Below are 23,189 nucleotides of genomic sequence, written 5' to 3'. Positions count from 1 at the left end.
ACTACTCTGCCACTTTTCTACAGATTTAAACTTTTTCAATATAAAGTTAGAAAAAATAACATTACATATGCAATTCTATCAAAAATATACTCTACTACTGCACAATCAGAGTATTCTAAAAATTATTTATTCATTAATTCCTTTCTCCCACTAACCTATCACTGAGGTCAGGGGTTGTTTTTGTAATTAAATTGTGGCATTCTTAGGACCTAACAACAGAGCAGGCTTTCAATCAATATTTGTTGAAGCAAAGAATGACAATGTAAAGTCAGAAATAAGTCTAAACACAGAATTCTCAAGAAGCCGGTAGGTGATTTAGTGTCTATAATATGTCAAGCATTTTCTTGAATGTTCTGGCAGTGGAAGGGAATATAAGTCAAGGTCACTGAAAAATCCCATTAACTAGGACTGGACTGAAATAATAAGGAAAGACAGAAATGTAATCGGAAGAGGTGTTGAGAAATAAAATGAAGGGAGCTAGGATTATACAGAGATGTGAAGTTAAAAGAAGTTAGAAACTAAGCCCTCAAAGACCAGGTATATAGTTTCTGAGGTAAGAGAAGATTCCTCAAGACTCTATATCCTTTTCATTTCGTGCAAAACAGTAGGCTGAGTAAATATAGATGTTCTCTCCTATTAAAAACACACAGAAATGTTGTACAAAACATATTCAAAACAATATCACCACCACTAACAAAATTGTAAGGGCAAGGACAGAATAGTAAACTTTGGCCTGATGCAGTGACAGTCAGCTATAGGCACTACAGGCTTCTAGGAAGAAGTGGTTTTGTTCCATCACAACATAACTAACTGAGACCTGAGGCTGAAATCTCTAAAACAATGGAAGAGTCAGTAGAAATGCTCAACCACCAGTAAGTTCAGCAACAAGGAGGCTTTATTCTAGATGAGAAGAAATGTTTTCCATGACAAACATAAACCCCTGGACTTTAGATTACAAAATTATACAAATAATATAGAGCAGCCAAAAAGTAATCCCCAATTGGTCCATGACCAGTGAAACTGTGGGGCACCAAACAAAAGCAAACACTTCCATAATATCAGATATATTAAGCCCTAGTGAAGATGAGCTCATAATAAAAGATTACAAGTCACATAAAGAAACAATCTGCCCTGAGGAAAATCACCAGAGAGAAAACAAGGAATTTGGCACCTCAAGCACTGTGATTAACAGTAAAGTTGAAGAAAACTGCAAGATAAGGATTTAAAATGTTTAAAGACATTAAAGAAAAGGCAAAAATAAAACCCATAAAGAAAAGACATAATGATTTGCAAAACCAAAGATGGGTAAACAGAACCTAGAGGACACAGGGGACACCACTAAGCCATTCAGTATATTCATTGTGGGAGTTCTAGAAGTAAAAGAAAGAGAGAATGGGGTACAAAGACTATCTGAGGATATGACAGCTGAAAAATTTACAGATTTGATCAAAGCCCAAGAAGTTCTATGAACTCCAAGAGAATGAATTAAGAAAGAAAGACAGGCACATAAATATAATCAGACTGTTGCAAGACAAAGGCAAACAGAAAATCTTGAAAGCAACAAGAGAGAAGAGATTGGTCATATACTTATTATTTCTCAATAAGATTAATGGTTAATTTCTCATCAGACACCACAGAGGCCAGAAGACAGTAGAATGACATAGTTAAAGTGACAGAAAACACTGTAAACCAAGAATTGTATATCCAATAAAACTATCCTTCAGAAATCAGACAGAAATTAAAACATTTGTAGATCAACAAAAGCTAAGGAAGCTCATTACCATGAGACTGGCCCTTTAAGAAATGCTAAAAGAAATCCTTCATGTTGAAATGAAAGGATACTGCTAGTCAGTAACTCAAAGTCATATGAAGAAATAAAGATCTCCAGTAAATGTAACTAGATAGGAAAACATTAAAGTCAGAATTAATGTATTTTTGGTTTGTACTTCCATTTTTTATTTCCTACATCATTTAAAGAAAAACCATAGAAGAATTATATATCTATTCTACTGGGGACAAGCCATAGAAAGATGCAATTTATCATAGTTTAATATAAAAGGCTAGACTCAGGGGATAAGGGTTTGATTCCTGGTCTGGGGAAATTCCACATGCCACGGGACAACTAAGCCCATGGGCTGCAACTACTGAAGCATATTTGCCTAAAGCCTGTGCTCCACAACAAGAGAAGCCACCATAAGGAGAAGCCCACACAGTGCAATAAAGAGTAGCCCCCATTTGCTGCAAGTAGAGAAAGGCCATGTGCAGCAATGAAGACCCAGCATAACTAAAAATAACAATAATAAATAAATATTTAAATTATTTCTTTAAATGCTAGACTGAGCTGCATTGGAGCAGAGTTTTACATGCTACTTAAGTTAGGCTGGTATCAATTCAAACTAGATAGTTATAAGTTTAGAAGATTAAATATAATCCCTATGGTAACCACAAAGAAATATCTAAAAAATACACACAAAAGGAAATGAGAAGGGAGTCAAATGCTTCATCACAAAAAAGAAAAAAATACAGTAGTGGAGAAAATGGGACAAAAAGAAACACACAGAACATATAAAAATTATACAAAAATGGCAGAAATCCTTCTGTATCAGAAATTACATTAAACATAAGTGGATTAAACTCTCATCAGAAGGCAGAAGTTGGTGAAATGGATTAAAAAATGATTTATTAACTATACGCTATGTTCAAGAGAGTCATTTTATATCCAAGAAACAAACAGGTTGAAAGTGAAAGAATGGAAAAAGGTATTCCATGTTAATGGTGACTAGGGAGAGCTGAGGGGCTAGACTAGTATCAGACAAAATACACTCTAAGTCAAAAACTGTTGTAAGAGACAAGAGAGGACATTAAATACAACTAAGCAGGTCAATTCATCAAGAAAATAAAACAATTATAAACATATGTATACCAAACAACAGAGTCCCAAAATACATGAAGCAAACACTGACAAAATTGAAGGGAAAAATAGATGTTCTATGATAATAGAGCCTTCAATACAAGACATTCAATAATGAACAGAACATCTAGACAGATGATCAACAGGGAAATAGTGGATTTAAAGAACCCTATAAACCAATTAGACCTAATAAGACATATAAAGACACTCTAACCAAAAGAGCAGAACATACATTTTCCTCAAATACAGAAGGAACCTTCTCCAGGATAGACCATATGTTGGGCCATGAAACAAATCTCAATACATTTTAAGTATTAAGCTTAAACAAAATATTTTCTCCAATCACAATGAATGAAACTAGAAGTAAAAGCACAGAAGGAAAACTAGAATACATATATATGTAGAAATTAAACAACACACTCTTAACAAATGGGTCAAGCAAAAAATCACCAAAATAAAAATTTGAAAATATTTTGAGAAAAATAAAAATAAAACATACCAAAACTCATGGGACTTTTGATGAAAACAGTACTCAGAGTGAGATATATATATATATATCAGTAAATGTGTACATATAATAAAAAAGAAAGATCTCAAAATAATAATCTAAACTATACCCTGAGGAAATAGGAAAAAAAGTAAATAGTAAATCTAAACTAGCATAAAGAGGAAACAAATATTGAAGGAGAAATATATGAAACAGGGGGTAGCAAAATATAAACATATTTTAATATAAATATGTTTGCACTTTATATATATATATATATATTTACATTAGACTCTGAATAGCAGGTTAAGAAAATACTCTTCCATAATGCACATGAGATAAGTTTCAAAAGAGGTTAACAAGACCAAGATTTGCAAGAGCAGAAGGAAACATTCACTAAGGTCTCATTTTCCTAGCTGAATATTATTTCTACAACTCCTACCTAAGAAATCAAAACCTAAGGTCATTGGGAACCTAGCCTCTTTCAGAGAATACACTCAAGAAACTACACTAAGACTTTCTACCACCATAAAATTCAGACACAAAATGCAAACATCTGATTTACATGATAGGTGATATTCTCCACTTGGTAAGGGTTATAAGACTTCTGAAAAGTTCTGCAAAATTTCTTGAAGTAAACCTTGCAAGAACCCTGTAGATACCCCACATAAGCACTTTCCCATAGTATGCTGCAGTCCTTGCAGTAGTAGTAGCCATATTTCTGTTTTGATAACTGGAAGGAGAACTTATTCAACATAGAAGTTCTAGCCAGAGCAATTAGATAATAAAAAGATATAAAAGGCATACAATAGAGAAAAACAAGTAAAACTATATCATTCACAGATAACATGATTATATATAATTTCAAAGAATCTGTAAGAAAACTACTAAAGCTAATGAATGAATTCATCAGAGTTTCAGGGTACAAGATGACACATATAAAGCCATCGTGGGTATATACACCCATAATAAACTATTTCATTTACAAGAGCATCTAAAAGAATAAAATAGTGAGAAATAAATTTTACCAAAAGATGAAATATTTATACACTGAAAACCGTAAAATATTACATGAAGAAAATAAAGACTAAAATAAATGGAAAGATACATTGCTTATGAACTGTAAGACTTAATATTAAGGTATCGATACTACCCAGAGCCATCTATAGATTTAATGCAATCTGTATCAAAATTCCACTTTCTTTTATTTAGAAGTGGAAAAGCCAATCCTAAAATTCATATGAATTGTAAAGAGCCATGAATGGCCAAAACAGTCTTAGGAAAAGAACAACAAAGTTGAATGACTCACATTTCCTGATTTAAAAACTTTGCAAAGCTACAATAATCAAAATAGCATGATTCTATAAAGGCAGGGATATAGGCCAATGGAATAGAATTAAGTTTAGAAATAAACCCTATATATCTATGGCAAATTGATTTCAACAAGGATGCCAAGTTCATTCAAGGGGGAATCAACAGTCTCTTCAACAAGTGGTTCTAGGACAACTGGACTTCCAAATACAAAAGTGTGAAGCTGGACTACCTACCACTGGATTTGGTAATGGATTCTTAGATGTAACACCAAAAGCACAAGCAACAGAAGAAAAAAATCAAATCAAGTGGACCTCATCAAAATTATAAACTTTAGAGCATCAAAGGATATTAACAAGAAAGTGAAATGACAAAAATACAGAACTGGAGAAAATACCTGTGAATCAGACAATTTACAAGGGTTTAATGTCCAAGATATATAAAGAACTCCTACAACTCAACAACAGAAAGATCAATAACCCAATTTTTTTAAATGAGCAAAAAATTTGAAAAGATATTTCTTCAAAGAAAATATACAAATGACCAATAAGCACATAAAAGATGTTTGGTATCTCTTCAAAAGATTAAATGTAGAATTTTCAGATGACCTAGCAATTTCACTGCTAGGTACGTGCCCAAAAGAATTGAAAACAGGGACACAAAAAACAATTACTTATGTGCTAATGTCCACTGCAGAATTATTCAAGACTGCCTAAAGATATAAATAATCCAAGTGACCATCAGCAGATAGCCAGATAAATAAAATGTGGCATGTCACACAACAGAATCTTAAACAGACCCCCAAAAGGAATGAAGTACTGATGCATGCTAAAACATGGAGGAACCTTGAAAATACATGCTCAGTGAAAGAAGCCAGACACAAAAGTTCACATACTGTATGACCCTGTTTTTATAATATATCCAGAAGAGGCAAATCTGCAGAGAGAGAAACAGAGTTAGTTGTTTCAGCGATACGGGAGGGGAGAATTGGGAGGTGTGCATTTTCTTTCTGGATATAATCTAGAATTTGATAGTAGAGACAGATGCACAAACACCTACTGACTTGTACACTTTAACAGGGTGAACTTTGTGGTATGTTAATTCTATCTAAAAAAAAAATCTTATTATAAAAACCATTCCCATGCTAGATACAGATTATCACTATGTCTCTCTTCCCATAATAATGACACATGCTGGATCATTTAGTGAAAAATCCAATCTTTTGCGGAATTCCCTGGTGGCCCAGTGGTTACCACTGCACTTTCACTGCTGAGGGTCCGAATCCAATCCCACACAGCTTAAGGAACTAAGATCCCACAAGCTGTGTGGCACTGGGGCAATAAATGAAGTAGTTTTCATTAAAAAAAAAAAAAAAAACCCTTAAACTTTTGATTACAAAAGTGTTTCAGTCCACTGGAGGTTCTTCAAAGACACATTGAAAATCACTGCTTCAATCAAACTTCCATTTGGACAGATGTATCAACAAACGCTGAGCCTCTAAAAGGACAAGAGCTCAATCTCCCTACATAGAAGTTATCCACAAAAAAGAAGTTCCGTGAAGTGCCACAGGACTAATAAAAACCTAAGCACATTTTATAAATGAAACAAAATAGTGACTTTATTTCAAATTCACCTATTCACTGCACCAACAAAAACAATACCTTATATAAGTACAGTAAAGGGTAAGCTGCACAATGATAAAATATTTTAATATAAATATTAAGAAATTATCTTTAACTTCAGGCTCAGTTCCACTATCATTCACTTTTCTATATTCTGCACTTGATGAGATATATGTGAATACAGTAAGACACACTTCCACACAATACACAGGAGAAAGTATTTAAGTACTGTGAATTTATGACTAGAATTAGCAAGTCTGAACTCTGGTCTCAGATCTAGTAGCTGTGCCTTTGGACAAAGCAGTTACCTCCTTCCAGCTTCATATTTATTACTTGCAAAATGGAAGTGTCTAAGACTAAAAATTATGATCCTTACTCATGTTAGAAAAAGGCAGAATGATACTGCAAGTCAAATTAGGAAGCAAGGACTCACTACTGATTGTAGGATAAGTTTTATGGGATCTTAAGGTTCTCCTTTAAAATGTTCATAGCTAGTATCTAAACAAGTCTTTAGAAGTTTGGAGATCAGTGGAAAATAATAACGAATTTTCTATGTCTTTTATTTTCTAAAAATGTCATTCCCTTTTGAAAGCTGTCTAACAGGAAAAAAATCTTTGATTAGTCACTTTCTTTCTGTTCTGATAAAGAATGGTAGAGCAGAAACCATAAATGCCTAGCATAGAACACAGGCAGAACACTCTGACATAAATTGTAGCAATGTATTTTTTGGATCTCTCTCCTAAAGCAAAGGAAATAAAAGCAAAAGTTAACAAATGGGACCTAACTAAACTTAAAAGCTTCTGAGCAGCAGAGGAAACCACTGACAAAATGAAAAGACAACCTACTGAATGGGAGAAAATATTTGCAAATGATATGACCAATAAAGGTTAATATCCAAAATATACAAATCGCTCATACAATACAAAAAATACAAACAACCTGATTTTAAAAACGGCAAAATACCTGAAGAGACATTTTTCCAAAGAAGACATACAGATGGCCAATAGGCACATGAAAAGATGCTCAGTATTGTTAATCATCAGAGAAATTAAAGCCACAAAGAGCTATCACCACCCACCTGTCAAAATGGCTATCATCAAAAACAACAAAAATAACAATGTTGGAGATGATGTGGAGAAAAGGGAACCTTTGCACACTGTTGGTATAAATGTAAATTGGAAAACAGTAAGGTGGTTTCTCAAAAAACTAAAAACAGAACTACCATATGACCCAGCAATTCCATTCCTGGTATATATTTAAAACAAAAAAAACCTCACAAAAACAAAGATATACAAGCTCAAAAAAAATACACATACCCTAATGCTGATAGCAGTATTATTTACAAGATATGGCGGCAACCTAAGGGTCTGTCAACAGATGAATGGTCCAATTGGATATGTGGTATACACATACACACACACAATGAAATTCTACTCATCCATAAAAAAGAATGAAATTTTGCCATTTGCAACAACACAGACGGACTTGGAGAATATTTTGCTAAGTGAAATAAGTCAGACAGAGAAAGACAAATATTGTATGATGTCACTTATACATGGAATCTAAAAACTACAATAAACTAGTGACTATAATAAAAAGAAATTATCTTATTGAGAATTAGTGATACCAGTGGGGGGTGGGGGAGAGGGAAGCAGGGAGTGGTAAAATACGGGTAAGAGATTAAGTGTAAAATAAGTGTAAAATTTACTAAGTGTAAAATAAACAATCTGTAAGATATATTGTAAACACAAAGAATAAAGCCAATATTTTATAACTATAAATGGAGTATAACCTTTAAAATTTGTGAATCACTATGTTGTACACATACAACTTATATAATATTGTACATTAACTATTCCTCAATTAGGAAAAAAAAAAGAATGGCAGAGTCAACTCAAGTATGATAAGAAACTGATAACCTTTCTACTAACCAACTGTGAATCCACTTATATTTTCTCATTATTCCAGCTGCTAAGCAGTAAAATTTCCTCCCTAAATTTTACAGATTCCGAGTTGACATCTGATAGATTTAAATTTTACAAAGTTTCTTCTGTCTGTATATTTTCTTTCAAGTATTAATTACTATTAGTTCTAAAACTGTGGTAAATCATCCAGGTAGAGATACTAACAGGCTTTGAAGAAACATTACTCCATCATTGGGATAACTTTAATAATCCTTTTGGTGAAACTTTTGGTAGCTTTACTGCTTTACTGAAGCTGCTTTCTCAATTAAAATTATATTAAACTTATTACTAAGTCAGAGCATGAAAATATAGCTTTTTTTTTTTAGTCTCTCTTTTTTTTTTCCATTTATTTTTATTAGTTGGAGGCTAATTACTTTACATCATTACAGTAGTTTTTGTCATACATTGAAATGAATTAGACATGGATTTACATGTATTCCCCATCCCGGTCCCCCCTCCCACCTCCCTCTCCACCTGATCCCTCTGGGTCTTCCCAGTGCACCAGGCCCGAGCACTTGTCTCATGCACCCAACCTGGGCTGGTGATCTGTTTCACCCTAGATAATATACATGTTTCAATTTAAGAAAATAGTCAACACTTTTAGCTGGTAAAATTATTCAAGAAAATTAGTGATCTCCCTTTTAAAAAAAACTACCAAAATGCAATACCAACATCAAAGCATTTTTTTCTTGTTATCTGTCCAGTTTAAGGTCAATACTTCAATTGAAATTACTTTCAGTCCAATCAGAGGGATTCAAGCTAATTCAGTTTGAAAGCTGGGGAAAAATTAAACCTTATCATTCTTAATAGGAATAGGTGGTCACAGCAGGAAGCCAATATAATCTATTTCTATTAAAACACTAATAACACTAGCAAAACTCTCTTAAGATGAAGTCAGTACTACTTTTTTCAAACACCGAATCAATAAACATTAGAATACACTATTAATTACTGGCAGAGGCAGACACATATTTGTAAAGTTATACCTCTCTTACACTATGTCAACCTTCAAAGCAGCACAACTACTCTGAACTGTCCAATCTCAGGCAAGGTAATCTATTTTTCTAGACTCCTAAAAATAATACTAGTTCAAATGATCAGTACTGGTTTAAGGCTTCTCCTCTCCAAAAGCATATCTTCCCATGGTCTATGGCAAGAGTTGAATTCTTAAAAGTACCAAACTAGAAAACTGACACGCTATTTTAATTTTTTCTCCACAACTTAAATCGTTCTCTTGCAATGTCACTGGACTCAGCCTTACAAAAACATAATCTCTTGGCCATTTACTTAGAATTATAATAACAGAATTACAAAACTAAGGGCACTGTGTTGCTCAATATCCATCCCTCCTCCTTTTTCTCCCCAGATACCTCCACAGATACAAGTATCTGTCCAGGATCTGACAATGATCAGAATGATAGAGTGATTTGTCTAAGGTTGTGTAGGTCACCAATAATGGAGAAGGCATTAACGTTTGCCTCTTCTTTCTATCATTCTTCCTGCCTTCCCACCTCACCCCTCCCAGCAACTGAATAAAAAGCACAGCAGCCCTAAGAGTATTTACCAGCTATTGGAAACTGTCAACTCCATCATCTCTTTATGAATGACTACAAGGACAGGAAAGTAAGAACTCAACAAAATTAAAATTCCACTTTGACCCAAATACTATTTTCCTCAAATATAATGAAAATGTGCATTCTTCTATTTTGAACTAATTGGTGATTTGTTCCACTCCAAGTACATCTGTGGCATAGAACACACAGTACTAAAAACATTTAACCACCCTTGCTCAGCACTAGAGCAACTTTAAAATATTCTGGTTCAAATAAAAAATAAAAAAATAAAATGAAATATTCTGGTTCCTTCTTCATCTATCTCAACTTTTCCCCTTGAGTCACCAGTGGCTACTGGCTTCTACAGGTGATTAACTCCATGTAGCAACAATCAAAACTTTTACTAGCATAAACAGCTTAACCAAAACTGAGGCATACACAAAGAGTAATATCCTGCAAAAGATAAAAACCATGAAATACCTGCCCACTGCTACTAAGTAATGTAAAACAAATATTTCAAAATGGATGACCAACAAGTACCCACTGTACAGTAGATGGAATTCTGCTCAATCTTACGTGGCAGGCTGGATGAAAGGGAAGTTTGGGGGAGAATAGATACATGTATATATATGGTGGAGTCCATTCACTGTTCACCTGAAACTATCACAACACTATTAATCGGATAACCCCAATACAAAATAAAAAGTTTTTAAAAAATAAAATAAATATTTCAATAACAATCACTCAAAAATTTCCATGTGACTTTCTGTGTACTAGTTAAATATTATATTGTCTAATTCTTTTCCTTTTAATAATCGTGATACCCTCAGAAGATGCTACCATCTGTACATCATTATCTATAAAAGTTAAACTGCTTCTGCCCAAAATAAGTCTATGGGACCAATGAATGAGTTGAAAAGACTTCTGTTAACCATTTTTCCAATGAACCACCTGCTGCTGCTACTGCTGCTAAGTCGCTTCAGTCATGTCCGACTCTGTGCGACCCCATAGACAGCAGCCTACCAGGCTCCTTCATCCCTGGGATTCTCCAGGCAAGAACACTGGAGTGGGTAGCCATTTCCTTCTCCAATGCATGAAAGAGAAAAGTGAAAGTGAAGTCGCTCAGTCGTGTCCGATTCTTAGCGACCCCATGGACTGCAGCCTACCAGGCTCCTCTGTCCATGGGATTTTCCAGGCAAGAGTACTGGAGTGGGGTGCCATTGCCTTCTCCAATGAACCACCTACTACACAGCAAATGTTATTCCATGGTTGTTAATCTGATACAATTTTACCTCTTATCATATTCAGTTCAGTTCAGTCACTCAGTTGTGTGCGACTCTTTGTGACCCCATGGACTGCAGCATACCAGGTCTCCCTGTCCATCACCAACTCCCAGAGCCTACTCAAACCCATGTCCATTGTGTCACTGATGCCATTCAACCATTTCATCCTCTGTTGTCCCCTTCTCCTCCTGCCTTCAATCTTTCCCAGCATCAAGGTCTTTTCAAATGAGTCAGCACTTCACATCAGGTGGCTGAAGTATTGGAGTTTCAGCTTCAGCATCAGTCCTTCCAATGAATATTCAGGATTGATTTCTTGTAGGATAGACTGGTTGGATCTCCTTGCAGTCCAAGGGACTCTCAAGAGTCTTCTCCAACACCCCAGTTCAAAAGCATCAATTCTTTGGCACTCAGCTTTCTTTATAGTCCAACTCTCACATTCATACATGACTAACGGAAAAACCATTGCTTTGACTAGATGGACCTTTGCTGGTAAAGTAGTGTCTCTGTTATTTAATATGCTGTCTGGGTTGGTCATAGCTTTTGTTCCAAGGAGCAAGCGTCTTTTTATTTCATGGGTACAGTCACCATCTGCAGTGATTTTGGAGCCCAAGAAAATAAAGTCTGTCACTGTTTCCATTGTTTCCCCATCTACTTGCCATGAAGTGATGGGACCGGATGCTGTGATCTTAGTTTTCTGAATGTTGAGTTTGAAGCCAACTTTTTCACTCCCTTTTTCATCAAGAGGCTCTTTAGTTCTTCTTCGCTTTGTGCCACAATGGTGTTGTCATCTGTGTATCTGAGGTTATTGATATTTCTCCCGACAATCCTGATTCCACCCTGTGCTTCATCCAGCCCGGCATGTCGCATGATGTACTCTGCATAGAAATAAGCAGGGCGACGATATACAGCCTTGACGTACTCCTTTCCCAATGTGGAACCAGTCTGTTGTCCCATGTTCAGTTCTAACTGTTGTTTCTTGACCTGCATACAGATTTCTCAAAAGGCAGGTCAGGTGGTCTGGTATTCCCATCTCTTTAGGAATTTTCCACAGTTTGTTGTGATCCACACTGTTAAAGGCTTTGGCATAAACAAAGCAGAAAGAGATGTTTTTCTGGAACTCTTGCTTTTTTGATGATCCAGCGGATGCTGGTAACTTGATCTGGTTCCTTTGCCATTTCTGAATTCAGCTTGAACATCTGGAAGTTCATGGTTTACGTACTGTTGAAACCTGGCTTGCAGAATTTTGAGCATTACTTTGCTAGCATGTGAAATGAGTGCAACTGTGCAGTAGTTTGAACATTCTTTGGCATTGCCTTTCTTTGGGATTGGAATGAAAACTGACCTTTCCAGTCCTGTGGCCACTGCTGAGTTTTCCAGATTTGCTGACATACTGAATGCAGCACTTTCACAGCATCATCTTTTAGGATTTGAAATAGCTCAACTGGAATTTCATCACATCCACTACCTTTGTTCATAATGATGATTCCTAAGGCCCACTTGATTTCACATTCCAGGATGTCTGGGTCTAGGTGAGTGATCATACCATTGTGCTTATCTGGGTCAAGAAAATCTGTTTTGTACAGTTCTGTGTATTCTTGCCACTTCTTCTTAGTATCTTCTGCTGCTATTAAGTCCATATCATGTCTGTCCTTTATTGAGCCCAACTTTGCATGAAATGTTCCCTTGGTATCTCTAAATTTCTTGAAGAGATCTGTAGTCTTTCCCATTCTATTGTTTTCCTCTATTTCTTTGCATTGATCACTGAGGAAGGTTTTCTTATCTCTCCTTACTGTTCTTTGAAACTCTGCATTCAGAGGGTCCTGATTACTGCCTCCTGTACAATGTCATGGACCTCTGTCCATAGTTCTTCAGGCACTCTATCAGATCTAATCCCTTGAATCTATTTCTCACTTTCATTGTATAATTGTAAGGGATTTGATTTAGGTCATACCTGAATGGTCTAGTGGTTTTCCCTACTTTCTTCAGTTTAAGTCTGAATTTGGCAATAAGGAGTTCATGATCTGAGCCACAGTCAGCTCCCACTCTTGTTTTTGCTGACTCTATGGAGCTTCTCCATCTTTGGCTGCAAAGAATATAATCAATCTGATTTCAGTATCGACCATTTGGTCATGCACATGTGTAGCATCTTCTCTTGTGTTGTTGGAAGAGGGTGTTTGTTATGACCAGTGCGTTCTCTTGGCAAAACTCTTGTTAGCCTTTGACCTGCTTCATTTTGTATTCCAAGGCCAAATTTGCCCGTTACTCCAGCTAACTCTTGACTTCCTACTTGTGCATTCCAGTCCCCTATAATGAAGAGGACATCTTTTTTGGATGTTAGTTCTAGAAGGTCTTGTAGGTCTTCACAGAACTGTTCGGCTTCTTCAGCATTACTGGTGGGGGCATAGACTTGGATTACTGTGATACTGAATGGTTTGCCTTGGAAACGAATGAGATCATTCTGTCGTTTTTGAGATTGCATCCAAGTACACAATTTCGGACTCTCTTGTTAACTATGATGGCTACTCCATTTCTTCTAGGGGATTCTTGCCCACAGTAGTAGATCTAATGGTCATCTGAGTTAAATTCATCCACTGCAGTCCATTTTAGTTCACTGATTTCTAAAATGTCGATGTCCACTCTTGCCATCTCCTGTCTGACCACTTCCAATTTGCCTTGATTCATGGACCTATGCAATATTGCTCTTTACAGCATCGGACTTTACTTCCATCACCCATCACAGCCACAAGTGGGTGTTATTTTCCCTTTGGCTCTGTCTCTTCAGTCTTTCTGGAGTTATTTCTCCACTGATCTGCAGTAGCATATTGGGCACCTACTGACCTAGGGAGTTCATCTTTTAGTGTCCTATCTTTTTGCCTTTTCATACTGTTCCTGGGGTTCTCAAGTCAAGAATACAGAAGTGGTTTTCCATTCCCTTCTCAATGGGCCACATTATATCAGAACTTTCTATCATGACCTGTCCGTCTTGGGTGGCCCTACAAGGTATGGCTCATAGTTTCACTCGGTTAGACAAGGCTGTGGTCCATGTGATCAGATTGGTTAGTTTTCTGTGATTGTGGTTTTCAGTCTGTCTGCCCTCTGATGGAGAAAGATAAGAGGCTTATGGAAGCTTCCTGATGAGAGAGACTGACTGAGGGGGAAACTGGGTCTTGTTCTGATGGGCGGGGCCATGCTCAGAAAATCTTTAATCTAGTTTTCTGCTGATGGTTGGAGCTCCCTCCCTGTTATTTACCTGGGAGCCAAACTATGGTGGAGGTAATGAAGATAATGGCAGCCTCCTTTAAAAAGCCCCATGCATACACAGCTACACCCAGTGCCCCCGACCCTGCAGCAGGCCACCGCCGACCCTCGCCTCTGCCAGAGACTCCTGGACACTCACTGGCAAGTCTAGGTCAGTCTCTTGTGGGGTCACTGCTCCCTTTCTCCTGGGTCCTGGTGCACACAAGGTTCTGTTTCTGTCCTCCAAGAGTCTATTTCCCCAGTCCTGTGTAAGTTCTGGCAGCTCTTGGTGACCTCCTCCAAGAGGGCTTAAGCCATACCCAAGTCTGCACCCAGAGCCCCTGCTCTGCGGCAGTCCACTGCTGACCCGTGCCGCCAGAGGAGCCACTCACGCAGTCCTGCCCCAGTCTCCGTGCTGTCTCTGGGTCCTGGTGCGCACAAGGTTTGTTCGAGCCGTCTGAGTGTCTCTGGCAGGTACGGGGTTTGATTCGAAACGTGATTTCACCCCTCCTACCATCTTGCTAGGGCTTCTCCTTCGCTCTCAGACGTGGGTTATCTCCTCAAAGTTGCTCCAGTGCTGCGCAGCTGCCACTCCAGTGCCTATGGTCTTGCTGGGGCTTCTCTGCCCTTGGACGTAGGGGTATCTCCTCGTCCAAACTATGGTGGAGGTAATGAAGATAATGGCAACCTCCTTCAAAAGGTCCTTTGCATTCACTGCTGCACTCACAAAAGATGTTCTCTAACATTCTCTAACATTCACCACACATGGAGATTTCTCATCTCTTCAAATACAGTGTCCATCACATTAAGAAAAAAAAGTGTTACATAAACATGACTAAATGAAATTTGTATTTACTCTTAGACTAGATATTCCCAAGAAAAGATCTGAAATACTGAAATCAAATTGAATGAATCTACAGGAGGGTAAACTCTTAATAGCAGTTTCCAACATACTCTTGAGTGTGAAAAGGGATGGAAAGGCATTGTTCCAAGAGGACAATAGCAACCCACACGTATTTTTTTTTTTTATCAAACTGCCTTTACAATAACTTAAAATAGAAAGTAGTCTTTAATCAATAAATTTAGCACTAACACCAAGAAAAGTTGAATATCAAGTTAAGACAGAAACAGTTAAAAAAACTAATAACCAGGTATTACTTGAAGTTTGCCACTACTTTCAGAAACATCAGTGGCTCTCAACCAGGGGTGATTTTGCCTCCCAAAACACATTCTTTCATCAACATAGCTAGGAAGCGGTGCCATTGATATCTGATATCTAGAAGCTATACATTCTATGTTATACAAGTCAGCCTCTGCACTGAAGAACTACCTATCCCCAAATTTCAACTGAACCAAGGCTGAGAAACCCTGAGAAATGTAATCGGTTAACTCTCTATGTATACACTTGGTATATTGGTGGAGTTGAAGATCCATTCTAAGTATTACTAAATCATATTCTCAGGAGTACTAAAAAGACTACCAAAAGGGGGGGGCATTTGGGGGGATTACCCCAAAGGAATATGATTTACTTAGAGAAAGATGTCTATATAAAGCAACATCATTTTTTTTAAAAGTCATATTGTTCTAAACAAGGATTTACTATAGTTTCATAAAACAAAAATTTTAAAGAAAATTTTATTTCCATCAGTCCTAAAAATTAAGTCCAGCAAGGATACAAGTTTGAAACCAGGACCCTGAACAATGATTGCACTCCCTAATAGTTACTTGATTAATCTAGTCACTACAAATACTAAAGCTATAAAATACACACACACACACAGAGAGAAAAGGCAAACACTCTAGAAACTAAAAAAAAAAAAAAATTAAATTCATACATTCTGTTCAGTCTATAAGAATTTGGCTTTTAAAGCTCATCAAAAGCAATTTCTGAGAACCAGAGGTTTTAAAAAAGAAAATAACAAGAAATGTAAAAGTCAGGAAAGTATTTGTCAGATTAGTGTCAGAGACCTTTGTGAGGATGACGCCTTTATCCTCTGTAATACATATCCCCAAAGCAGTTCACTTGGCTTCAGAATTATAGCCACTGAAGGTAATTTGGTACAGTTTTACCTTTTTTGTACATCACTATTGTCCATTGTTGACTGTGAACTTCCTCTGTGTCAATTATCATGTTAGGGCAACTGTCAATTCTGCTTCAATGATTACAACCATGTCTTCTTCCTCTCTTATGTACTAAGATATATAGGAAATGATGAGTTTTTAAAATGTTTTAATAAAGAGTCTGAACACCATAAACTGTCAGAAGTACTAAGATAGCCCTGATTGACAGGAAAAAACTTAAATTTGTGGTATAAATTTTAGAATTTTTCTTAAAACATCAATAATCAGATGATGCAAAATGCAAGTATAATCCTCAGCAAAATGCTTGGCTTAACATTATTATTTTCACATTAATAGTAATTGCCAGTTTAAAAGCTGAAAGTAAACAACCTTAATTGAGCACCCCTGCCTATGAGAGAGAAAAAATCATGTCTCGAAATTATAGTCAAGAATATAAAAGTTTTCAAAAAAAGTAACCTCAAATGCATTCACTTATTACTTGCAATACTCATTCAACCTAACACGGCTGTTTAAGAGATTTGTTTTCTGCTATTCTTTTAAACTGCTCTGGACTTCATCAATAAGCCCAGCTGTTAAATTCAGGGGAAATGACAACAAATGCCCGGACAAACAAGTGCTGAGAGTGAGGGCCTTTCTTTAGAATAATGAGAGCTAGTTGACACAGCAGGGCCATACCAAATGCCGTCAAAATTCCATTAAGAAGCCTGACAGAAATAAACAAACACATTTATACATCTTAAACCAAATTATAATTCTATCCCTCAGCGGACTCTGCTTCATTGAAAAATAAAAACTCCAACAACTTTGAAAAATAGTGAGATAGTGTTACAGGTTTCTGAAAATGAGAAATGATCCTCAATAATCAAGTGCAAAGTGGGAAAAACTGGTTTCATTACCCAGAGATTACAGGTACCTGATAAACCTTTTAGGCAGACAGAATTTAAGAACCAAGTGTTATTGTAAATAAGCCTGTAGAACTACATGTGCTTTTACTTCCCTGACTTAATTTAGACAATTTTAGGATGATCAGTTTTTAATTTAAACATGTACTTTTCAACCATACCACTCTCTCTTCTATTTAAAGATGATTTTTCTTGGATCCCAGAAAGCACCATCTGAACCTTATTTACAACGCTGGCAGATAAGTCTCTCTAAATATCTCAGTTTGTCTTATTTTTCCAAAATCAAACAACTTTTGCTTTTGTGCTAGCACTCTAGAGTTAGGACAAGTAACTGTTAACAGCTTGATTTGAAGTGAACATGCACACAGGTAAGAGATGTTATCCTTTTTACAGCATCTACAAATCTCACTAAGTGTCAATGAAGCAAACTCTTGCCCATCTTGGGTCAAGGATGATGAATAAAATTCAAAATTTAGGCTAATAGGTTCACAGTTCTTATCTTTCTCTTTTCAATATACCACCCACCTTCTTTTCTTTCTAACATGACTTTCAATGTTTTGAATATGTTTTACCTTCACATTTCAAAGATCAGCTTTGAGTTATAATTTCTGTATTACTCTTTAAAATAGAAACCACTCTCATAGAACAGTTTTTCATTAATCTCACCAAAAGACCTCATTTCATCTGAACTTAAACTGAAATGATAAACATGTTATTCACTGAAAACAACCTACATTCTTTTAAAGGAAAACAACTACTGCTATTAGTGTTATGGATGCTAAAACTAATCTCAAAATTGGGGTGGGGGGTGAAAAATCCATCATAAAGTTGTAATAATTCCTATAGTCTTCCAGCTACAAATGCTCACTTAAAATTTATTTCACACCCAAGTGAACAGTCGTGAAAAACCCAGCAAATATAAGTCAGCTTTATGTCAGCTCTTTCCCTCCATCCTAGGACTTCAATTTCCACCTTTTATGGAAAGGAAATAAACAACCAGCTTCCTGTTCAATCACTAGCTCACCGCCAGCCTTTTACACATCACAGAACACAACCCGCCTCCTCCTCTACTTCTCTCAAATGTCTCTTATCTTAATTTAAACTTGTTGAAATATGAGACCGCTTTACCACACTAATGCTTTTCTATGAAATTTATCTTACTTACTCCAACATTTAGAATGTAAGAAATGTCAAGATGTCATAGATTATTTCTTACTCCTAAAATATTTAAATTAAATTATTTATATAATGAAGACTTAGCACCTATGAAAGTGAAAATTTGATCTGCCAAAAGTTAAAAATACTGAAATTTATAGGTAAAGGTTGAATCTCCTGTTCTTACTATTGTATACAACTGGAAAAAGAGCCCTCCACATCACTCCCCTTTCTATTCTAATTACATGAAAATGTAAAATGGCTAAAATAGCTATCAATAAAAAGGATTAACTTAAAAAAAAACTAAATATTACTTTAACCCTATACTTTCCTTTAAAAATAGGATGCCTTAGAAAAGCTAAGTTAGACAAATTCTTTTGTGCTTGGATGAACAGGAAAGCAAAGCCTCCAGGCCTTAGGGGAGGAACCTTGTCCCCACAGCCGGCTCTGATGTGCCTGGGAGATAAGGCTCCACAGTGACACTTAAGGAAAGGCCGGTTCACATTTGAATTTCTGCATTCCTCGAGAACAATTCACGGCAATAACTAACTTTGCAGAAGAGCTACATGAAAGCTTCGGCCAATGAATGAGGGTCATCTGCTCTTTATCACAAGGGTAAACCTCATCCTGGCCAGTTTCTAACCTTTTAACCCTGTGAATTCCTAATTTACACATGAATAATGGAATTCTTGCCTAGAGTGCAACTTTCAGCTTCTAGTTCCTAAGTTTAGAAACCAAGACTTTATTGCCTGTGTTAAAAATCTACAACTCACACCGATTAAAGTTTTAGATTTCCAGGTGCTATACTTATTACACTTCAGAACTAAATGATATGCTTGGTGACAAAACCCTTGACCAGAAAATAAAAAGAACATACTTGCACCCCGCTGCTATCAATAACTAGGAGAGAGCTAGCCTTCAAACACACACACACACACACACACACACAAATAGAATGTCCACTTAATGCCTATTCTCTTCCTGTTTAATATGTATTACATCTTCACCCTGAACACAGGATAAAGTCATCCAAGCCTACAATGTCACTGGACACTGCTTCTCAGACATCAGAACTGACTTCATAAATTTTAAACCTCTAAGAAATTTCATATTTTAAAGAAAAATCTAAACCCACTAGGCATATCTTACTTTAAATCTATAATAACTGAATGCACTTTCTGGGCAGAATACCTCCTCCAAGTTAATAAGTTGTGTGCATATGAAAAGTGTAGTTTTTATAACTAACATACTATAGTTGATATTTAATAGCAAAGCAATGTTCTACACAGTTTAACTAGAAAGGTTTTTTTGATACTTAAAATATCAAAACTACTTCACCACCAAATCCTTCAAAATATTTACATCTAAAAAAATATTTGTCATTAATACTTTTTATAAAGATACAAAACCTAAGGCTATTCAAAAGCCAATACAAACCTTTGTTTCACTGTTACTAACTTTGTTAGTTACTATTATTAATACTATTGAGACTGTTTATGAAACCTGAAAGCTCTGTGTGTTTTCAAAGCATTTCTAAGTGCCCTAGAATTGTCAGGCTGCTAAGGAGGTCTTGGAAATACCAAGTGGTCATAACAAATCTCTCAGAGCCATCAGTCTGCCTCCACCTTTCCATCCTGCCCCTTCTCCTCTCTGGCAAAGTAATACAAGTTACGGGTTTTGGACATGAAAACACAAGATTCCACAAACCCAAAAGGGGGAAAAAAAATTACAACTTTATGGAACAATTAGACAAAAATTAAATGAATAAAACATAGGCATAAAAAGCACACTATCCTGAAAACAATATGGTAGTGAAAAACCATTACTCAACAACAGCAGCAACAAATGATGATTGACCAATAATCACAGAAAAAAAAAAAGCAAGTTTATCAGACATTCTCTCAGGCTTATTAGAATTGGAAACTTCTCTACTTTCCTGACATATTTCAATACAAAAAGATCTTTGCTTACAATTTATTTTCTACTATTAATTATTATCGCACAAATAAGTTACTAAAATGAAGGTGGCATAAATACGGACTGTTACAATAAAGTCACCTAGGAAATCCCCACCAACAGCTTCCTAAATTTCAACTGTGGAGACCTTGAAGAAACTATTTCCTTAAGATTATGACTTTATCTCAAGAGCTCCCTCCTTCTAGTGTTCATCTTGTAAATGATCAATTTGTAGGTGTAGAGCAAAATCTATCTTCTGTGGATTAACAAAAACATGTAGATAGGATGCCTGTAAAACTGTTTTTAAGATACAGTGTGCTTTAAGATTTAAATTCTGTCTATTGTAATCTTGAGTGCTGGGTGTTGGATCACCTGAGGAGACGGAAAGCTTCAGTGAAAACAAGTTCTCCTCTAACTATCCCAGGCCCACGTTTACACTCAACGGTTATCAGGGCAACCACCAAGCAGTGGGTCACTTGGACAAATGGTTGATCTGATGGGGTTGTTAATACAAAGGAAATCATTAGACAGCAAACTTTATGACAACTGAGAAAAAGTGGGCAGATCTGGTTTAAGTCCATTAGGCATAATATGGAAATGGCCTTAATCTCTTTCTCTCCCAGCAGGAAAAGCCTACGAATACTTCAAAGGCTTGAGAGTTACTGACCAGTGCCCTCTCTTTCAATTAAAAAGCAACATGGGTGATCTTAAAGCAGTCAGAGAACTGAAAGGTTGGGTTATATGGAAGATTTAGGGTTTAAGGACCATTTACAAAGCAGAAAACACTGTTTATGATTTTCAAAATTTAATTATTAATTTTAAAAATGAGATTTTAGAACAACCTTTGTTGTGTTGACCAAATTTTTCACCCAACTCTTTTCAGAGTTTGAAGTGCTTATTCATATAAAGTCACCTCTACAAGTTCTAATGTTCTAAACGTGAATGTTACTTTTGTTCTCACTCATTCAAATTTATACATGCATATATATTTTCCCCTCAGATTTTTTTTTTTTTTTTTTGGTAGGCCTTAGCATCAACTACTATCTCCAGGAAAATTCCTAATGTATGATTTTTCAGGTTAGCATATTAATGAAAACCAAAAAATCATCAAAATGTAGCACTGAAAAACATCAAACAATCAAGAACTTAAGCACTTACTTGATAAAGAAAGATGAGCTTTTTGACTAAGAATGGCTCCATGTCTGTTCATGGCCAAGCACTGATAAAATCCTTCATCATACTGCTCTCCTCGCTTGCCTTCCACCTCACTGATGTATAAAGAGCCGTTGGACAGAACCTGGATCCGCTTATTTTCAGACACTTTTGCTCCATTTTTCAACCAAGTGACCTTAATAGGAACTTCTCCATGAGCCTGGCAATCTAAAACGACTGGATCCTTCCTTGTGACAGTTATATCCTGTGGTTCTTTTATAAAAACCAGTTCGCTAAAGCACCATACTCCTACAAGGAAAGGGGGGAGAGGCATATCCAGAATTACAGGTGTAAAATTATTTCATAACACACAATTGTAAAACACATATTCAGAGTGTAATGGGTCACAATTTAACAAGCCAAACTAGTTTACTGACAAACACCTTAATAAACCAATCTAAGTTTCAGCAAACCTTTTCAGCAAATCAGATAAATCTTTTTACAACATCTTACACTAAAAGCCTAGGGAAGATTTCAATAACTTTTCATCCCTTTTAAGAATTCTGTTCTCAAGTGCCCTGCTAGAGTTTCAAAATCATCAGGAAAGCTCTTGAGCAAAAGCTGTTTGCTACTTTTACAAGCTTGTCAAAAAGATCTTGAGCAGAGTAAGTCGTAAAAGTCTAATTTTACAAGAAATCATTAGCAAAACTCCAACTCTGTGAACAAGCAAGTTTATTTCCTTGTGCCTTGAAGAGTTTTTGAAACCCTTGGCACCTAGTCCTTTGGGAAGTGCGTTTATCTTTTGTGACAAATTACAAGTTTGCACTTTTATACCTGCCCTTTAACAGCAAAGATTCTGTCTCTTCTTGAAAGAGACCCATTTACTTAATTTCTGCAGAGTATGGTAAGGTATTTAAAGGACAAACAGTTGACTCTGAAATGCTGGTAACTCTTGCTGCTTGTACTCAGTGGGTGATCGGATTAGAAACCTTCTATTTTTTTTTTTTTTTTTTTAGAACTACCAACTGTTGAGGGGGGGGGTGTGACTAATTGGTCCTTACTGTCTAATAGGGAGACGAGATTGCTTAATCAACCAATACACATTTTCATCAGAGCAGAGGAAAGGCTTTATTCTAAGTATACACATCGTCCCAGGCCCCGGCCAGAATAAAGCATCCGATGACCAACTAATACCCTGTCACCTCCTTCACTTAGCGCAAAGGTCAACGAAAGTCTTGCATACTGACTGGGGCCGAGTAGAGTATTAGCGCCCTGGAGCCGGAGGGCGGGGGAGTGCATTTCATATTCCTTCTGATTGTCTTGATTTCACAGTACCAATCCACGTACTGATCTGCTTCTCATCAAGACAGGTCCTCCAAACCTCACACACCAGTCACGCTCCCACGCCCGGGCTGCTGACTTCTCCTAATGGATGCCCAGGGCGACAAGAGCGACCCTAACAGCCCCGCGCAGCGAGGACCACTCCGGAAGGCGCCCGTTGTGTTTCCGAGTCACATCTGACTTTGATCCTTTTCTCATGCTAAAAGAAAACTAACTCCTCCTGGAGAAGAGGG

At 36.5% G+C, this 23,189-nt stretch overlaps 1 protein-coding gene across 1 annotated transcript in view; it reads right to left on the bottom strand.

Annotated features, from left to right (window-relative positions):
* Window positions 1-22,914, bottom strand: part of PRTG (protogenin) — a 144,002-nt gene extending 121,088 nt beyond the window's left edge. The window contains exons 1-2 of the mRNA XM_070468546.1: window positions 22,818-22,914; window positions 21,622-21,924 (exon numbers count right to left, since the gene is read on the bottom strand). Of these exons, the coding sequence (XP_070324647.1) occupies window positions 21,622-21,924; window positions 22,818-22,914 (400 nt within the window). The remainder of the gene's footprint in view (window positions 1-21,621; window positions 21,925-22,817) is intronic.
* Between the last annotated feature and the right edge of the window lie 275 nt (window positions 22,915-23,189).

This window comes from Odocoileus virginianus, chromosome 6 (assembly GCF_023699985.2).
Source record: "Odocoileus virginianus isolate 20LAN1187 ecotype Illinois chromosome 6, Ovbor_1.2, whole genome shotgun sequence".
Lineage (NCBI taxonomy): Eukaryota > Metazoa > Chordata > Mammalia > Artiodactyla > Cervidae > Odocoileus > Odocoileus virginianus.
Note: the sequence above shows the minus strand (reverse complement) of the source record. Positions and strands in the feature narration are given on the sequence as shown.